This window comes from Betta splendens, chromosome 4 (genome assembly GCF_900634795.4).
Source record: "Betta splendens chromosome 4, fBetSpl5.4, whole genome shotgun sequence".
NCBI lineage: Eukaryota > Metazoa > Chordata > Actinopteri > Anabantiformes > Osphronemidae > Betta > Betta splendens.
The window spans coordinates 3,895,644-3,915,167 of NC_040884.2; the positions used below are offsets into that span (position 1 = coordinate 3,895,644).

Consider the following 19,524-nt stretch of genomic DNA (forward strand, 5'->3'; position numbering starts at 1 on the left):
CTGTTTTCTCCTCAGAGGTGACTTTGAGGCCCGACATGTTCAGCGGCCCCACGCCCACTGTGACGTTTCCCACCCTGTCCGAGGGTCACAGTTCGCCGGGGGTCAAGATCTACATCGACCCCTTCACCTACGAGGACCCGAACGAGGCCGTGCGAGAGTTCGCCAAGGAAATCGACCCGTCCTGCGTCAAAATAGAGGAAGTGATCGGATCGGGTGGGTGCCGTCACCAACAGAAAGCCTCCGACCCTCGCTTTGCCCTTTGTCTCTTGAGTTGTGAAGAACTCAAACACTGCTGTGCATTCAGCTCATAGTGTGTAACGCCTGCGCTGCTTCAAAAGGGAGCGCTGGAAAAGCAAACCTTGGTTTCTTTAATGAGACCAACTGTCACTTAAAGCGGCAGACACTCCACGATAAATTCATCAATGTCTTCAGCTGCGCCAGGCTTTTGTGTCAATGAGCGCGATCTGGAAACGCGCAATGCCAATTTATTATTTTTGCTTTATTTTCCCCCTTTGAAGTCAGGAGGGATGTTTTATTCATGCCGAAAACTTTCACAGGAATAAATTAAAAGTGTCTTCATGCATTCTCTTTGGCTAACGGAGCGCTGCACTGTAAAAATGCTGTGTGATGTTTGGCAAGTGGAGTCGGTTGGATCTGAAATAGTCCCAGGGCTTCCTCTGAGATTCTGTTTTTGGAGGGGAGGGGTTGCATTTCAGCTGTTGGATAAGAAAAAGGGGTATAGAGATGAATGCAAGGAAAGAAATAGGTCAAAGTTTTACATTCAACGTCATTTAACCTGCAACAGTTCAAATTTCAGAAGAAATTAGGTGATGGGACGCGTCTTTCAGCTGTTTCATGTTGATGGGTTACATTCCAGCCGTGAAGCGAGTCTATATTTCGCTGGGCTGCAGTCATAGTAATTGTCTTCTACCTCGGCTTGTATTTTGATGGCTCAGTGTATTTACTTTAGATTTTACAGCCTCGACAACCCACAACTTGTTTTCTTTGGACCGAAACCAATTAAACCCAAATGGCCGTGCAGCTCTGGGCGATAAAGGTCACGACCCAGATTCAGACACTCGCCCTGTGAGTGTGTGCTCTCGTCTTTGGTCTGTTGAGCCACTTTGAGCGGCTTTTCGTAATCCCTCTGTTTCTCGCTTTATTTCTCTCGAAGGAAGGTTTCTCACCTCAGCCAGAGGTGACAGAGGAGGGATGAAAATGAAGGAGAGAGAGAGAGAGAGAGACGGGAAATACGAGCCTGGGTGATATGAGGCGCTGTCAGACATTTCAGCCCTTAAACGCTCCAGTTCTCCTGCAATAAAAAGACAAAGTTTATCAGCAGCCTCTTCTATCTCTCCAACTTCAGAAGCTTCTGTCTTTGCTTCAGTCTACCGGCTTCACCTTTCTTAGTAATTCAGCCCCTCTGGAGCTTTAGACTGTTTGCATGTACTGTAGAGAAATGCTAAAACAAAGAACCAGGGGGGGGGGGGCGGTTGAACAACAGATTGAGGAAGGAAGATAAAAGAAGAGAGCCCCCTCCGGAGATCATAGAAATATCTCACCTTATTCTGCCTCTGTGAAGACGCCCCTCTCACACTGTAAGAAATGTCCTTTGTGCAACTGAAAATACGACCAGAATGAGCTGAGAAATGGATCATATTGTGTAGATTCGGGATTTGTATCATTATAGAATAACACCTTTACACACCGACCTCCTTTTCTGTACAATAATGTGATTCCATCTCGCCTTTCGTCCATTCATCCCTCCATCTTCTCCATCATCATTGACCCTTCTTCCATTCTACACCCTTACATCCCTCCTTCCTCCTCCTCTGCCCGCCGTCATCGCCTCCTCCTGCTCGGTCACATCACTGACACGTACGTGGTTTTTAATGAGCAGTGAGATGTGCAGCAGAGATCACAGTCAGACAGGACGCCGTACTCTGTCATCCAATTCCCCTCACTCATCCATTATTCACACTCGGGGGTGAGGACTTTTATTTTGATGTGATATTCGATTTTCATGTCCCAGGGCGGCGTATACAGTAGTTGCATTTATTCTGACAAAAGACAAGTGTCTTCAGAGGGACGGTGCTTTCTGTACATTAAACGGGTGAGTGAGATTGGAAGCAGTTCATTTTTCCGCCCTCGTCAGCAAATGCATAAAAAAACCAAGCAACTAAACGTAAGCAGTTTAGTTTAAAATGCTTTTACCTTCAGTCCTGCACTTTTTTTGATTTTCTGACCTCAGCTGTAGTTGACTGAGGAAAAAGCCATGCAGGAAGTGATGAAGTCACTGAGGTTTTGCCTGAGGACTGAACATTCCAAGCATTTAGTGCTGGACATGGACCTTGTTGAGGTGCCTGCGACGGAAGGAAGCAGGTTGTGGTGTGAGGGCTCAGTCCAGCCTTTTGCCAGGGGGCCGTTCTCTTCAGGGTGGGAGAGGTTGTCTGATCTCCCTGATCGCTTCAGGATCCCATTGACGTGCAGGTCCAGCAGCTATGGTAAATTGCTGCCAATCACCCTCTCAGCTGATGGAACGATATGTCTGTCTGCTGGTGACCTTGGTGGAGAACGCACCATTCCAAAGGGTGAAGGGTGCTGGGGGGGGGGGGGTCAACAGGTCCCGCCTGCCTTTTAAACAAGACTGTAACTAAGCGCTGGTTTGCAAAGTCAACTACATTAGCAACAATAATGACACGCTGCCTTTTGTCATGCATGTCACTGCCACCGCTGAGGGCCAGTATTGAGGGAAAACATTTTTGTTGTTGAGCCTTGGATCAGTGTGCCCTTGAGCAAAGCTTTTGGCCTCAATCTTCATCAGAGCTGCTCACAGACTATCAGTATGTGATTAATGTGCAGAGAGCAGCCACCAGAATTGTGTGTGTATGTGCTGGACACTCCCTGATCTGCTGCATCAAGTCCGCCATGCTTGTTTTTGTTCTAATCGGAGCCCTCGCTTCTTTGCAGGTGAGTTTGGGGAGGTGTACAAAGGCCGGCTGAAGCCCGTGGGGAAAAAAGAAATCCCTGTAGCAATCAAGACGCTGAAGGTGGGCTACTCTGAGAGACAAAGGCGGGACTTCCTGTCCGAGGCGTCGATCATGGGCCAGTTCGACCAACCCAACATCATCAGGCTGGAGGGCGTGGTCACCAAGAGCAGGCCGACGATGATCATCACAGAGTTCATGGAAAACGGAGCGCTCGACTCCTTTCTCAGGGTAAATAACACACAGCTCCATATGTTGTTGATTCTGCGCCAACTCTCATACCAATGCTGGTGTTTCCATGAGCGTCTGAGCACAGCTACCACCTATAGCCAGTTCTGGGAGAGAAACAGACTCCAGCTTCCTCCTTTCTTCTTCCTGTCTCCGCTCCTCCCTCCTCGTCCTCCAAGTCTGTCCGTCTGTCCGTCTCTTTTGATCCTGCCCTCCTTCCGAGGCGCCTCTAAAACAGAAGGAAAGGCTCTTTGATGTACAGTCCTTGCAGCGTGACCCCTTTGACTCACGCACGTGAACGCGGGGATCGATCTCGCGGTGTCGCTGTCCTGGCGTGACCATCTTGCAGGCACAAGATGCCAAGGATCAATGTGCGCTTGAGTGTCTGAGTGAGGGCTAGAAGCAGGTTCGCCTGCAGAGGATTAAGCCAGAGGAGCTTCAAACGCACGGTTTGATGCACAAAGTGAATTAAAAGGTACATGCACTCCTTCAGCTGCAAGTCTGTCAGCAGGGACGCTGGTGTTTGTATGAGGACGGTGTGAGATTACATAAAGGCAAATGTTTGGGTCTGATCATGACAGCGGGCCTCCAGCTCCTGTTTATGTGCTGTCGTACACATTAAGTGGTAACTGTGCATCCATTGTTCTGTAAATACAGCAGCTCCACTAATACGAGCCACTGCAGTTTGAGGATGAGATGTTTTTACTTCATGTGTTAGAGCTGAATCCATCGGAGACCATGACAAGATCAGATTAATCACTTCAGCATGGTTAACTATGCCGTTCTCTGAAGGGACCGGCATAATTAATTTTCCCGCTCGGTGCGAGGAAACAGTTTTTTTTTTACAGATCTGACTGGGCTCGATGTCAAAGTGACCTCTTGGCTCCAATAAACCTGCTCACACAGACTAAAAGACGTGGAGGTGCAGGCTCATACTGGCACTGATGTGACATTCACGGGCCTGTATTCACTTCAGGTGTATATAATATAAGTCTAAAGATGACAGCAGTTTACAGCTTCCTTCAAAAGACACTGTTTACTTCACATCCTGGACACAAGCCTCCGCTTGTTATATGGGAAAAGGAATGAGGTGAGACGTTCCACCCACAGTTCTGTGATTTTACAAGCATTTGGTCTGAAACGTAGTGATCCTTAAAACCGTTCACCCAGAGGCGCCTTAACACGGTAACGTTAGCGCTCTTTAAAGCGGTGGCTTGTAGTTTGTCACAACGTAGCAGTTTGAGGCTTGTCACACAGTGGAGGCAAGAACAAAATGTTCTCAGAAATCAAAAAAGGCCACTAAGAAATACAAAAACCTGTCCCTGGTTCTGTGGATTGGTGGATGCTGACAGTTTCGTTGCTTTGCAGATGTGAGTCGAAGCTAAAATCAGACCTTTGATGATCTAACGCTGCCTGAATGACTGCAGTTACAGCAGTGGGCTCTGATCTACAGCAGAACCCATTGACATTTATTGTTTGCCTTTGATTTACTCTCATGTGTTACATATTGGCCTCAACCCAAAGTGTCGCTCTGTTACAGCAGAATGACGGGCAGTTCCCTGTGATCCAGCTGGTTGGCATGCTGAGGGGCATCGCGTCTGGAATGAGGTACCGTCACACAAACACTGCACGTTTAGCATGAAAACACGCCAGAAGCTGTCTCGGACCTCATGGTGGTGGTGGAATCCAGCTGTTGAGCTGTAACGCCTGAACTTCCTCATCTCTTAACAACCTAATTTCTTGATAAATTCAACAAAACCTTACGCTCAGACAAACCTAAAGGTTTGTGGTGTTGTGTTTTGCAAATGTCCTCACAGACAGTTTCAAATAAAACTCATCCCTGCAACATGCAAACCCGATCCCATCACTTTATCGTCACAGGTATTTGATTGCGATGACGCACAGACGTGTTGATGCATCGTTTATCTTTTTAATCTTTTATCGGAGGCAGCTGCCGGTGATGATACAGCAGCGCACACACTAAACCCACTACTTTCTGCAGAGTCGATGCTGCTGGCGACACACAACGCCTGCATTCACACAATAAATCCTGCTGATGTTCCAGGTACCTGGCAGAGATGAGTTATGTGCACCGGGACCTGGCAGCTCGGAACATCTTGGTCAACAGCAACCTGGTGTGCAAGGTGTCTGACTTCGGCTTATCACGGTACCTGGAGGAGGACACCTCCGACCCCACTTACACCAGCTCACTGGTAGGAACACAACAAACTGCAAATGTGTGTAACCTGTCGCTGCTGTAGTCCTTGTGTTTGCAAAAGACGTCAAACTGACCCATGTAGAGGGAATTAATTAAATTTAATTAATTAAACATTCCCAGTGTTACATTTAAGTGTAGTAGCACTTAATGAGCCCAAAATAAAAGATGACCTGAAAACAATTTATCATGTTCGACTCGTCTTACTTGGATTATTGGTGTGATGTGGTTCATCCTCTGGGAACCATGAACAGGCATCAAGTCTGAGGTTGTTCACAAAGAACCCTTTTTACATCAAGTTTTGTTTTTCTCCTCATGAATGATCACGATACGTGAAACAGATGGACTGAACGCCGCCGTCTATTTAACCTGTCAAACATCTGTTCTCCCCCAACCTCCAGAGTGGAGTTTGGGAAAATTACTTATAACATTATCACTCTGGACGTTTCTACTACTGAAACAGGGTGATGCAGGAGATGATTCACTGACGTTAACATCTGTGTCCATAGTATAAAATGAAGCATAGACACAGTTATTGTGCCACTATGCTGTTAGTACGACCTTATTCTATTACTGCACTTACTGTACATTAAGAGAAAAAGAAAATCCATCTTTTCCTTTTTTAATCAGGGTGGTAAAATCCCAGTGCGGTGGACGGCTCCGGAGGCAATCGCCTACAGGAAGTTCACATCAGCTTCAGATGTGTGGAGCTATGGGATCGTCACCTGGGAGGTGATGTCATACGGAGAGAGGCCCTACTGGGACATGAGCAACCAAGACGTAAGTCAGCAGCAGGCTGTGGGGACGGTGACGGAGGAAGTGAAGGGAGGTCAATGAAAAGTCACTGCTGGTGCATACGTCAATAAGCGACTGTCTCATCGTCAAGGTTAAGCCCCTTCAAAATAAAATTAAGAATTAGAGAATTAATTAAAGGTGTAATTGCTGCTTGAGAGGAATAATTTTCAGCTGACAGGTTTCCGGAATGGGCTTTGATGAGTATGTTAGTTTCTTTAAGTCGCATGTTTGGACTTTTCTGCAGAGTGCGTGGGAGGATGTCTGTTTCATGTGTGTGGGGGTGTGGGTGTGTGTGTTCCTCACAGCGGGGAGCCTGCACATTGGAGGGGAAACACACAGGCAATGAGGACATCACTTTAAGTGTCAGAGACATGTTTGTTTCCTGGAATATCAGAACAAAGAGCATTAGGATGTTTTCCAGCTGACGTCTTCTCCAGGGATCGTTGTATTGTCTTGACAACTTTAATCCATTTACCTGCACAATACCATAAACTTGCTGCCACACTTCTATACCTCATTTATTCACATATATTGTCCTAGAGATGATATTGAAAACAAAAGTGCACAGTTTTCTGCTGTTGTTGTGTGTGTGACGCCCACTCCCTCATCCCTTCTTTAGGCTGAGGATTCAATTTTACTGTTTAAACCTAAAGGGGATCATGTACAGTACATGAAAAAGGAGGTTCCAGAAGATCGGATTTCTCAGTTTTATTTTTAGGTTTGCGTTCAGAGCAGGAATGTGATGCACAGATTATACTAAGTTTTGGCACTAAGTCCTACTTCAAAGCACAGAGACTCCAAATCCCAATTCTGGCTCCTCGAAACTATATATGTAACGGCTTTGACACTGAGCTGCAGAGAATTGTCTTCCCCTATTTTCAATTTGAACTTAAAACAAACAAAAAAAACCCCATTTTGTTGCAGCAGAGAATCTGACAATAAGCTGCTGATTGTGTTCAGCTGCGCTTCAGGTGAAATTAAAGTTATTATTCTTTCTGTAGGACTGCAGTGTTTTCCGACCAAAGCTGGTTTCCAGCAGCGTTAACCTGCTTAGGACCTCATTACCTTGAAATACGCGTGAGGTGCTCTCGGTCGTTGGCCGTTCCTCTGATGAGGAGTTAATCAGCGGTGGGACCACTCCCAGCTGTAGGACACGCTCACATTTAAAAGGAATAAAAGTAAAATATTTCCTCATTTTCATCTGCGAAACATCATTTCCCTGTCTCGCATTTGCATCACCTTTGCCAGTCTTCTCCCCAATTTTACGTTTCCCCCGTCTCCTCTATCGCCCCTGCTGTCTCTCTGCCCCCCCACCCCCACCCACACACACACACACACACCCCGCTCCTTAAAGTTGCTACCGAGCCACAGACGCAGCTTATGCAGCAGTAATGACAGAGACTCACTAAAACGACACCGACAGTTTTATAATGGCACAGACAACGTATAATGATGGTGAAAGTGTGTGTTACCACGGCAGCTAACGAGGGTCTGTTGGGGCATTAACTATGCATGAACCTCACACCTAATACGCGCACACACATGAACAGACACACGCACCGTTACAAAGAACATGGAATGGTGAAATTGTCAGCGGAGGCACCACAGGTGCCGCGTTCACCATGAATTAATCATGAAAGAGGCCTGTGATGTTTCACTACACTCGCTGCTGTTTTGATTGACAGCAATGCTTGGAAGGAATTTACGCTGCACAAAGCTGGAGAAGTGTGTCGGGGTCAAGTGGAGTTCAACCAGTGAACAGACGAGTCCCTAGCGCTGCATTAAAGCAGTGGAGGCATCGCAGCTTAGGTTGACTTATAAGTTCACTGACACAGTCTAAATGTAACAGAAATGGTCGCTTTGCTTTTCTTAGATTCACAGTCCTGTATTAAAATATATAATATATATCTATATTTTTAAAGTAAAATATTGTGAAAACGCTCAGTGAAGAAGTTCAGAATAAATCATGTTTTTTTTAGGTCGGTGATCTTTAAGCAAAGCATAATGGAAATAAAGGGGAGAGCAGATGGGAAAAGTCCAAAACCAGATGAAATTAAAACTGCAAAGGTGAAATGTGAAATCTATGACAGGAAGACACAATAGCAAATCTGATGGGTTGCAAAGTCAAGTAAAGGTGAGGTGGAGATGATGAGGAGCTGGTGTGAATGTTCGTAAAGGGCATGAAATGAGCCATTTGGACTCGAGGGGGAGAAACAGAATCTCCAGTGAAACAAGTGATATTAAAAGTATTATAAAAGTAAAGAACAAAAGCAGGAAGTCGCCTAGAGTTTGAAAAAATGAACTAAGTCAACGTAACATCAAGTTCAAATCTTAATATTGTATATCCACTTGGTTTAAATTAACCAAATGACAGACTAGTTATTAAAAATAAAAGGACAGGTACCATTTCATTAGGTGTGTAGTGAATACACAATACGTGGTTTTCAGGGTGGTGCCATAATGACGGCTGAGGAATCTTCTCTTATTGTAACCGTCATCATGTGTAACACTTGTTTGTTTTTTGAGGGACGTGTGTTGTTCACTAGTCAACCTCGACCAAGCTGCTTAAGATGGAGCATTGTTCAGCAGCTTCTTGTTGAGGGATCAGGGCAAACCAAACCACAATGTGGTTCCGAGCGGTCGTAATTGGACCTGGGGAGACATTAAGAAAACATCCAACTCATGGGGTGTTGGGGGTCATGAATAATTAGAAATAATGATCTCTGAACTCAGTGGCTCCATTCTTTGTTTATTCTTAAGGTGAAATAGAGGCTAGTTTTTCTTCAGGCGATGGAGTTTTTTATTCTGTGATGTTCAGGCTAATTACACTCGGCACCCGGAGGTATATCGCTGTGTTTAGTACAACCTGTCTGCAAAACAAAGTTCCCAAGTAAAAGTTTTCACAGGAAACAGCTGAGAAGCCTTTATCACACTCCAAACCTGCACCCACATAATCAGATCAAAGCAGTCGCTGTGTAAGACGACCTGCCTTGAACATCAGAGTCGGAGGCAGGCGTCGGAGGCGATGAGCATCTGCGTCTGAGCGACTGCGACGCCGGAGCCCTTAAATGGAATCATCCGCTAATCCAAGTTCTCATGTTTGTCTGCGGGTTTAAAAAAAGCTGAACGAGGCGCGGGGGTTTCTGCAGAAATGCATCAGGATCACAAAGGATCCGAAGAGAGGAACCGCCTGCCTGCAGGAAGCCACGCGTCAAACTGAACCGCAAACTGATCTGGACGCAGCTTTTGGCCTCATCACAGAAGCACCAGGTTGTGTTTAACAGGGTTTGGCCTCATTGTCAGATTAAATACTGAAGCCCCGTTCTCATTTCCTCCTGTGACTTGATGAAACAGTATCTCCTCCCCACTCTGTCGTACACGTGTAACTCTCTTATAGTTTTAGTCCATTATTTCATTGTGCGTTTGCCTGCTGTGAAGTCGTTGTCATCAGCGCTGGCAGTTTGCTTTGCGGTCCAAAATATAGGGCTTTAATTTAACCTGAGTGAACAGGCTACAGTAGTAAAGTAAAGTCAGTTCTACTCGATGCAAAGAAGTGGAGCTGGATCTTCGTCACCTCTTTACTAAACCTGATGTTCCTCCTCTGTCCCAGGTGATAAATGCTATAGAACAGGACTTCAGGCTGCCCGCGCCCATGGACTGCCCAGTGGTGCTGCACCAGCTGATGCTGGACTGTTGGCAGAAGGACAGGAACACTCGGCCAAAGTTCTCCGACATCGTCAGCATGTTGGACAAAATGATCCGCAACCCTGCGTCTCTCAAAGCCGGCATCAACAACGTGGCTCCCGGGTGAGCGCAGATTCCGGCGCCTCCTCCCTCTGCGTCGCGTCGGAGCCTCCCTTGTTTAAGGTGCTCTCTGTCCTCTGGCTGCAGGCCTTCCCACCACCCCCTGCTGGACCGAGGGGCTCCGGACCTGAGCAGGGTGAGCTCCGTGGAGGACTGGCTGGCGGCTCTGAAGATGACCCAGTACCGGGACTCGTTCCTGGGCTCCGGTTTCACCTCGCTGCCGCTCGTCACACAAATCACAGCTGAGTAAGTCTTCCCAATTAGCAGCTCCTCTCCTCCTTTGGTCCCTGTCTGCCTCTTCCTGTCTGCGTCTCACACAGCTCACCTGCCAAGTCTGCGTCCTGTTAGTTGGACGAGCGGCTCGGCAGCTGGTTTGTTGGCTGCTGGTCCGTGTGTACGCCTGTCTGGATCTCTGAATAATTTCTCTGGCCTCGTTACAGCTTTTCATTTTTATAAAATGATTTTACATGCTTGTCATCACTGAACATTATTATAAAAAAAAACAAAAAAACAATGTGATGTAAACAAATAAAGACACTGTTCTTCTGGCAGTGTTTGTGTTTTTCAAAACTTGGATCATATTTCCCACAATTCGTTGATCATGTGAATATAAAATACGAGCCCGGTGGCTCTGCTCATGGTCGGTTTCCTTTACTGTTAAATAAACCATCTGTCACTGTCAGGAAGACGTGCCTTCGTTTCTAATGAAGCCCGTAAAGCTGCTGCTGGATGAAAACTGTAAACTGACCGCCAGAGGTTTCCTGCCGTTACCCTTGAGCAAGGTACCAGCCTCCGTTTGGACGGGTCCCATGTGGACCCTCGCGGGCCTTTGGACTACTGAGCGGCTTCAGACGTTTTCACGCCATTCAATGGTTATTATGAGTGGTTTTCAGCCCATACGTATATGGCCAGTAGGTACCAACCTACCTATTGGCAACGGTGAATAGGTGCAGTAGGTCGTCGTCATTTATCCGTAAGGTTGATCACGGCTCGGATGATTTAACCAGCAGAGTCAGTGGGGGCGCTGTTGAGCGGTTTTTGTTCAGACAGTAGGATCGAAGTTTCTGATTTTGATTTATTAGCAAGCATAACTTCGCAAGTAGCTAGCTGTATTGTGTTAGCTAACCGGAACCGGAACCCCCACCCATTATCTAACCCTAACCACAATAACATCCATAGCCGGTGAACGTAGCAAATTAGCTAGCTGCTAGCTGTTAGCGAATAGGTAGAGCAGCCCCCTACTGGCCCGTACGAATGCGCTGATAAGTTCTGATCAGGCCATTCATTATGGGTGATAACATCCGAAGCAGGTGCACTATGCTGATGGTCCGTCATGTTGATGTGAGATGCGTTCTGATGATGCAGCCTCATACATGCGTCCCGTTCTGCTTTTCCAGGGATCTTCAGAGGATCGGAGTGTCTCTAGCCGGACACCAGAAGAAGATCCTCACCAGTGTTCAGTCCATGAGGCCCAACGTCGATGACCAGTCTCCTACCGAATCCGTGTAGTCACGCCAGCGTCAGTTCACTCTGCGTGTGAGCAGCCTTCAGTCTCCGGCCTCAGCACTCAGAACCACATTAGATGTTTGTGTAGTAGTCACACACATTTACCAAAAAGTAAACCCCAGAAGAAGAAACCGATAAAAGGCTAAAGAGGAAGATGTGACTGATGCAGAACTAGTGTCAGATCATGATAATTTCATGTGAGCGTAACTAATACAGATGCAGGAACGTGTCACACTCATGTGAATGGACTCAGACTGGACCCGAACCGCGACGAGCTGCAGAACCTCCCCAGCAGGTCGTGTTATTCTTCTCCACCACTCGAGTGTGTCGCTCCATTTGGTTCCAGTCGACGTTTTTGAATCCGTCTTCATATTGAAGAGTTTGTACATATTACAGGAGGTTTGTTTCCTGTTTCTTGATTTGCTTTCACTTGGACGACTGTCACTGGAGTATTTTGTGGTGTGATTCTCTTCCTCTGCCTGACTCATCACTGGAACTTTGAAGTTTCTGTGGACGGAAAAGATTTCCTAATTCATTTTTTTGTACTTTCCACCGTCTTACATATTTCATTCGGACAAAAGATCAGAACACTGCAACCAAGTGCCATCAAGAAGTCTTGTCCAGAGAAGAGGGAGCCTCACAGACTGAGTCTTCTGAATCAGCTGCTGAGACGCACCTGTTGTGGACGCACGGCGGCGGCCAGAGAATCTCAGAAGAAAGGAAAGGTATTCTGGTCCAATGTTCCTGTGATTTGGCTGCGACGCCTGAAGCCGCTGCCAGTCAGCCTCAGCGCGGAGCCTGAGCGAGGCTCCAGCCCACAGTTCTGTCTGTCCACAGCCTGCGTTCTGTCCACGGCTCGCGTTCTGTCCACAGCCTGCGTTCTGTCCACAGCTCGCGTTCTGTCCACAGCTCGCGTTCGTCCCAACAAACGCGTCCCATGTTCGTCAGGACTGCTGCCGTGGACGCTGCCGTCCAGACCCTGCAGCGCCGTCCTTTGTAATAATTCACGTTTCATCCGGACGTCATCGTTGTCAGCTCGTGTTTTGACAGTTGCATTTCCTGTTTGACATGAGCGATTAACGCTGCAGACGAGGCGGCGGCGTGACCTATGCAGTCACGTCTGCGGGACGCGACCTTTCCCGCGTCGGACCTTACGCAACCGCATCCATGATTGATGTCTCAGACAAGGAGAGACGCACATGCAGAAAAAGGCCTGATCTGCGAACTGTGGCACAAACGCTGGGATTTGTTTTATCCCAGTGCTGAGCAGATTATGAGCTGTGAAACAACAGCAGCTCAGACCTGCGCTCAGGCGCGTGCAGCCCGTTCTGAGGATTACCCGCCAGCGCCGCAATGAGATTGGATGCCGGGACTCTGATGTCCTCTGACGGCGCCGCGCCGCCGCTCTTCACTGCTGGGACGCCCCCAAAGTCTTTCCTTTATGAACGCTGAGACGTCCTGCAACTGTTTCCCACTTCCCACCTTTTTCTGGAATTGCATTCGTTGCCTGGCAACAATAGCTTATTGAGCATTTTATCAGGAAGCATTGAGATCAACTGGGAGCGCGTCAGTGGTTCCGAGGCATAATTCTTTTCTTGTAAATAGATTCTTGTGGAAAAGCTGCGCTGGCTGGAGGGTTTAATAACGAGTGTGCCTAAAAGCTCATATTCAATGTATGCAGAAGAAGTGAAATGCAGGCGGGCATCCCATAATGTTACGTAGCATCTCCAAGTGTGCTGTGTGTACTGTTTGCTGCACTTTGTCATTCTTCTGCTATTTAACCTGTTTCACGTGAGCTCAGACGTGTTGCTGTGAAGGCAGGAGCGAACCACAGCTCGTCTTGTATTTATACTGTGACGCCGTCCAAGCACAAATGGAGGGTCGGTCCCGACGGAGCGGGGCTTTCTCCACGTTAATGCGCAAAATTAGATCTTTTATTGGTAAATTATGCATTATATAAAAGCATTAATCCAAGATAAAGTGCTTTAAGAGTTCATGGAGCAAACAGCTTTTGATGTTGGTTTTTATCAAGTGCTTATTAAAGGTTTAATCCAGCCTAAATCCAGCTCCTCCACAGACACGCACTGCACTCGCAGAACCTCAACGAAGGAGATGATGTGTTGTGATTTTCATCCTTTTCTACTTGAAGTTTGTATATATATATAAGTATATATATTTGACTATGATGTTGAAACAGGACACTGTAGTTACTCCAGATGGAAAAAGCCTCTCAAAAAAATAGACGTCACATGCAATTGACCTGCATTGTAGAACAAAAATACTAAAAAATGAATACACAACTGATCTCAATACCCCAAAAATGCGAAGGGAGTCTTTGGATGCGTCTCCTCTGCTATAAAGTAAAATATTATTTCATTATTTCCCGGAAGACTCGACTCCTGTTGCTCTGCTGCGATTGATAGTGTAGAGGAAGTTGCAGATGAGGGCATGAGAAAGGGAATAGGTAATAAAAGGGCAGTAGGGGAAGGGGAGCGTGACGGAGGGCACGGAGGCAAAGCTTGACTCTGGTGTTTGCATTAAAATGAGGCTGGGTGTGGGGAGATTACGCTCTTTTTGTCTCTGTCCCCGCTGAACGCGTCTGTCCTCGTTCTGCAGATAATGCCGCTCTGCTTCCAGGCAGCGCATCCTCTCTCATCCTCTCTCTCCTCTGACTGAGGGGCGAGCGCGTCGGTCAGGCAGCTATTTTAGACGCTCGTCTCAGAAACCTTTCAGAAGTTGCATCTCTTACCGACACGCTGGCAACTCCTGCACGGCTCCACACAAAGGCCCAGTGTTGAGCTTGTTCACTGTGGGTTTTCAGCGCGTCGTGTCCAAAAGCGCTGAAAGAAACTGAACAGGCAGGGATGTGGTTTTAGCTGCTAGCCTCCGCTCCACTGAAAGAAACACACTCAAGCGTTTCTCGAGCTTCTCGTCTATTCATTTGCTTCCTCTTTAATTGCCTGCTTGTGTTGAGACGGACGCTTCTCAAATCACTGAATAGGTTTCTTTAAAAATATAGAGGTTCAAGGCGCCCAGATGCAGAAAGCAATTTACGATTTGTTGACTCTACTATTTTAGGCATCGCTGTGAAGCTAATGGTTAAGTGTGTGTGTGCTTGTGTTTTGGTTTGACAGTCGACGATGAGGTCACGGTTCCACATCGGGTCTCATCCTAAACGAGCAGGATGTTTTACAGTATTTAAACCTGATCTTTGGGTTCAGAGCAGCCCTCTTGTGTTTGTGCATAAAGTAAACGCCGTGAAACTGGTTCAGTGATGGATTCAACAGGCAGCTGCCGCCTTTCCCATGATGCGAGGGAGCGACACATGTGGAAGAAGCCAGTAGTTTGACCAGAGGTGGAATAGGAACGGACGTGTCCATGAGGTCACTGGTTACCTGTTACATTATATCCAGTGAGTGGAGTCACCACATACTGTACCTAAACTAAACATTGGCCTGAAAGCATCTGCATCGGGCTGAGAAGGAGCCCAGCATCATCTGTGTTTTTTATGTGAGTTTAAACTGATGCAAAAAGAGTTTCTTTTCAGTGTCTTGTCAAACAAGAATAAATGAAAAGGGTTTTCTTTTTTTAATTCCTTCCTTTCGTATTGCTTGCCATTCTTTGGGTATGTACTCTACGATTTCTCTTAAAAAAAACAATCAGTAATCAGTTGTCGTCTGCCTTTCTCTGTTAACTGCGATACTGTTATAGGTGTTACTGCTCGTATAGTCAGAGCACTGTAATGTATTATACTACTGTAACATAAAGGGAGTATGCGCACGCCTGTGCATTTTTGTGTGTGTGTGTGTAATATAGTGTGTGTGTGTGCGTGTGTGCTGTTCAGTGTACAGTAAAATGTTTGTACATGTGAGTTTGTAGCCGTTGACTTTCTGACTCTTACATTTACAATGCACACTGTTTGTCAATAAAGAAGACAAATCAATCAAAGTGATCTGTTTGTGTCAATCAATCGATGGACAGAACACCCACTTGTTACAGATCTGGAGCATCAGCAAATGTGGGTTTGACTACTAATAATAGCAGCAAACTCAGAGGTTTGTTGTGAAATGTTGCTGTGAGACATTAAAGAACTTCACATTCAATGCTGTTCTCAGAATAAGAGCCAAACTCTACACACTGAACTTGACAAATGCACAAACACAAACAAATCCATGAGTGTGAATGAACTGAATCCTCTGCAACAAAAGGAGCTGTCGGCCTGTGGCGTCTGCTGCACTGCATCATAACTGCAAGAGCTCAATTCATGCAAACAGACTAACAGAACAGGAGCCACCGCCAATGGCTAATGAGCGCCTTTAATACACAATGAGTGCAATAGGCACTCGTGGCAGCTAAGTGAGAATAAAAGCTGATTATGATGAACTGTGGCCTCGACTAATAGACGATGTGTCGTCTTCAGACTGAAGTAGTTGACGTTAACGTTCAGGTCACCTGTCGCTGCTCAGATTGAACAGGATGAAACTAAACACGATTCTCAGGACACAAAGAGATTGTATAAAAAAACCACGCTGAGGCCTCCAAACATTAAAACCAACTGTTTAAACCAAACCTTCATGTTCCTCCCGAAAGATCTTGTTTTGTCCAATGAACAGTCCAAGATTCAAACCAATATTGACTTCACCATCTTTGATAAATAATAAATCATTCGTTTCAGAAGCTGAAACCAGAATGTTTTGTGTAAAAAATGGATTTTACTGTTCAAAATAGTGCTCGCTTTTGTTTTCTGTCCGCTGTTTCAGCTCCAAATTACTCTTCCAAACAGTGGCAAATCATTGATGCCATGGAATTTAAAACAAATCTGTGCAGTTTCGTTGGTATTAACTACCAGTGAGTTGAGCTTCTGTCTGTGTCTCACTGTTCAGACTTTATAGAAGCATCAGATGAGGTAAAGTGAGCTGCGTGCGTGCGTGCGTGCGTGCGTGCGTGCGTGCGTGCGTGCGTGCGTGCCTCACCCTCTGCTTCGTGGGTTAATTACTGCACCCTTCCTAATAACAGGCAGGGTGGATGCTGGGTGTGGTGGCGTGAAGGAGTGAGTGACAGAAGGAGGTTAGGAGAGAGAGAGAGAGAAAGCCAGCATCCGGCATCATGTGTTTGTTACAGTGAGTCATCTTCACAACCTCAGCAACAAAAATCTGCCTTCCCTCCTCCTCCATCAACCCTCCCCTGGGTAAATAATCCACTGTCTGTTCTGAATGGACCACTGGTGTGAGGCCTTCTGCTTTTTGGACCCAGTTCTTTCTTTGCTTTTGTCTCATTTCATTAGAAGCCTCTGCACCACGTACTGTATCTGTACTTTTAGCGGGTGCTTATCTAATATGGAGCAGTCAGCAGCAGAGATCTCTGTCTGCCAGACTGCTAAAATAAATATGACACAGCGTTGGGAGATTTGCACAGATCGGAGCTAAGCCCTCTCGTGCTCTGAGCGTTCGGAGCTGCGCACACAGCAGCAGAAGAAGAAGAAGCGGCGAATGAGCTGCTCCTCCAGTAGCAAGAAGATCCCCCGCTCCTCAGCACCCCCCCCCCCCCCCCCCCCCCCCCCCCCCCCACACACACACACACACACACACACCTGTCGGTCAATGGGTCGGTACCCATGGCCTGGTTCCAGCATCTCTGCGGCTCCTCTCACTTGTCGTGGCTGCTTTTATTTCCATTTCGACCTTGTTTACTTGTTCTGTGAAGTGCCTGCTGATAAGCTGAAAGGTCTCATCACCTCGTTTGCTCTGCTCGGTCTCTTTTCTACCTGTCCTTAGTTTTGCTTACAGCGTCGTGGCATTGGATTCTCAGGAATAAAAGCTTTTTACTTTTGTCAGATGTGTTTTGTTAAGAGTTCTGATTCATGTTTTTAACGAGGAGAATGCAGCTGAAGACCGTGAGCCGTGCGTGGGCTTTTAGGGGTTATGACAGGCTTCTTCCGCCTTCTCTATAGACGTATCAGCCATTTTGTCAGAAACTGGTGGACAAAGAGATAAAAATTTTGGGACCATGAGGATGCACTCAAAGCACGAATGTCTGATAGTGTGTTGGTTGTAGCTCTGCAGGACTTCTACAGTAACTTAAGGAGTCACAGTAACAGGAAGAAAACAAGGAAGAAGTTCTAACATTCCAACGTCCTCAGAGCGGTGTCACATCTGAGGCAAAGGTTTGAGCTTTTATTCCGCCCTTTTAGGTACATTGCATTCATTTGTTCTGAATACAGGATGTGTGGTGTGAGGGGTCGTGAGCCTTTAACATCATACAAACAGGACAGGTCACCAGAAACCAGGAAGTTCCAGAGATGCCAGGGCTGTAAATGACTGCCTCGACCCAGGAGTCAGGACGTCAACGCGCTGTTTACGGAAAACCCGTGTCGTCCTTGACCTTTGAACTTTCATGAGACATAAATCACTCCTCGTTCAGCTCCATGTTAACAAGGCGGTTGATCATTATAAAACATGTTAAAGATGGATTTTCACGCTCGTTCCAGACGCTGAAGCAGGTTTTAGCTGAAGTTAATGGGACACAAAGTGTTGTGGCTCAGACGTGTGTGTTTGTGCAGCTCTGCAGGGGGCTTCGTGTCCATCTGAACAAAGCAGCACAGTTTGTGGGACGAGCCTTTAATGAGCACGTAGCGTTTTGTCTTGTGACTACAGTTCATGCGTTGATACTTTTTCAGGGCTTCGCTTCGAGCAGTGTCGTTTGAAGGAAATTGGGTCAAAAGTAACTTTCACAATCAACTGTTTTAACTTTTTCTGAACTTAAAATCCCCACAAAGTAGATTCAGAGATGAGACCGTTTTTAGCGTTGTGCAGATTCAATGCCGTTTGTTTAAAGACCTATCTAAATTTTTTTTTTTTATTTTAAAAGATGTACAGACTTTGTAGAGTCACAGCTCCTTGTTCACACGTCCGTCGTCCTCTTCTCGTTGCTCGTGTGCTGTTTACTTTCCTCTCCTACGTTTCCTTCAGCCCATTGTTCTTCCTGCCCTAAAGCCTCTGAGGTCTAAATTCAGCCAGTGCTTCTTGTGAAGGGATGACACCCTCAGAACTCTGTTTGGAGGAAGCAGCTTTGTCTAATCTTGTTTTTTATGGTCTGAAACCAACCGAAGCTGAGCAATGATACGATTCAAGTGCAGAAAACTATTTGACTGAAGGTTTAAATGTCAGCAAACTCACATCTCATCAGCCCAGCATCTCCACTAAAGGAAAGAAAACACTGATCCACCAACTTTGTTTTATTCTGTCTCATGGGTCCAAACAAATCTGAAGTCAAAATGAACCCTTTGAAGTGTTTAAAGAGTCAGTTCACTCAAATGCTTTTTCTCGCAGCCAAGCAGACAGTTTCAGTCTTGTTTTGAGAACTTATTATAAAGGAAGCTCATCAATATCTCATGAGACAAACACGATGAATGCTGAGGATTACAGTATGTACATATAAATTCCACAGAATCTGTGTATTGTGTTTCCAAAACCAAAAGAACACACAGGAAACATGATTAGCTTTAAGAACTTCATAATTGGAGCAGAATATTAAAATAAAATTAGACATAATTCTAGAGAAAAGACTAATTCTCTTTGAGCAGCGCTAGAAAACAGTGAAGATAATGAAGGCTTGCATCCATCCATCAGGAGCATTAAACGGCCCTTAGTTCATATGATAAGGTCTCTCTGTGTCGATGAGTGGCCTGTGAGAGACTTACATCCCTTCCCCTCCCCCGTTAGCATGTGTTAAACCCCCCCCCCCCCCCCCCCCCCCCCCCCCCAACCTTTGCCCCAGACCCTAAACCCTCAAACTAACGCTTAATTTTCAAAAAGCCCAATGAATTTGAAAGCTGACCTTGAACAGCACATCATAGGAAGAGACAGAGAGGCCGAAAAAAAGAGAGGGAGAGCCTTGATTTTGTATCGTCATAGCAACCGGGGACCGTAGCGAAATCTGGATCTCTCTTTTAATCTCTTTTTAAATCATCTTTGAAAAGACGGAATGGCT

General features: G+C 46.2%; 1 protein-coding gene across 1 annotated transcript in view; it reads left to right on the top strand.

Annotated features, from left to right (window-relative positions):
- Window positions 1-15,483, top strand: part of LOC114854776 (ephrin type-B receptor 1-like) — a 52,764-nt gene extending 37,281 nt beyond the window's left edge. Inside the window, exons 13-20 of the mRNA XM_029149465.3 lie at window positions 16-213; window positions 2,971-3,218; window positions 4,756-4,823; window positions 5,281-5,428; window positions 6,061-6,210; window positions 9,836-10,032; window positions 10,117-10,275; window positions 11,427-15,483. Of these exons, the coding sequence (XP_029005298.1) occupies window positions 16-213; window positions 2,971-3,218; window positions 4,756-4,823; window positions 5,281-5,428; window positions 6,061-6,210; window positions 9,836-10,032; window positions 10,117-10,275; window positions 11,427-11,538 (1,280 nt within the window). The 3' untranslated portion in view covers window positions 11,539-15,483. The remainder of the gene's footprint in view (window positions 1-15; window positions 214-2,970; window positions 3,219-4,755; window positions 4,824-5,280; window positions 5,429-6,060; window positions 6,211-9,835; window positions 10,033-10,116; window positions 10,276-11,426) is intronic.
- Window positions 15,484-19,524: the final 4,041 nt, after the last annotated feature.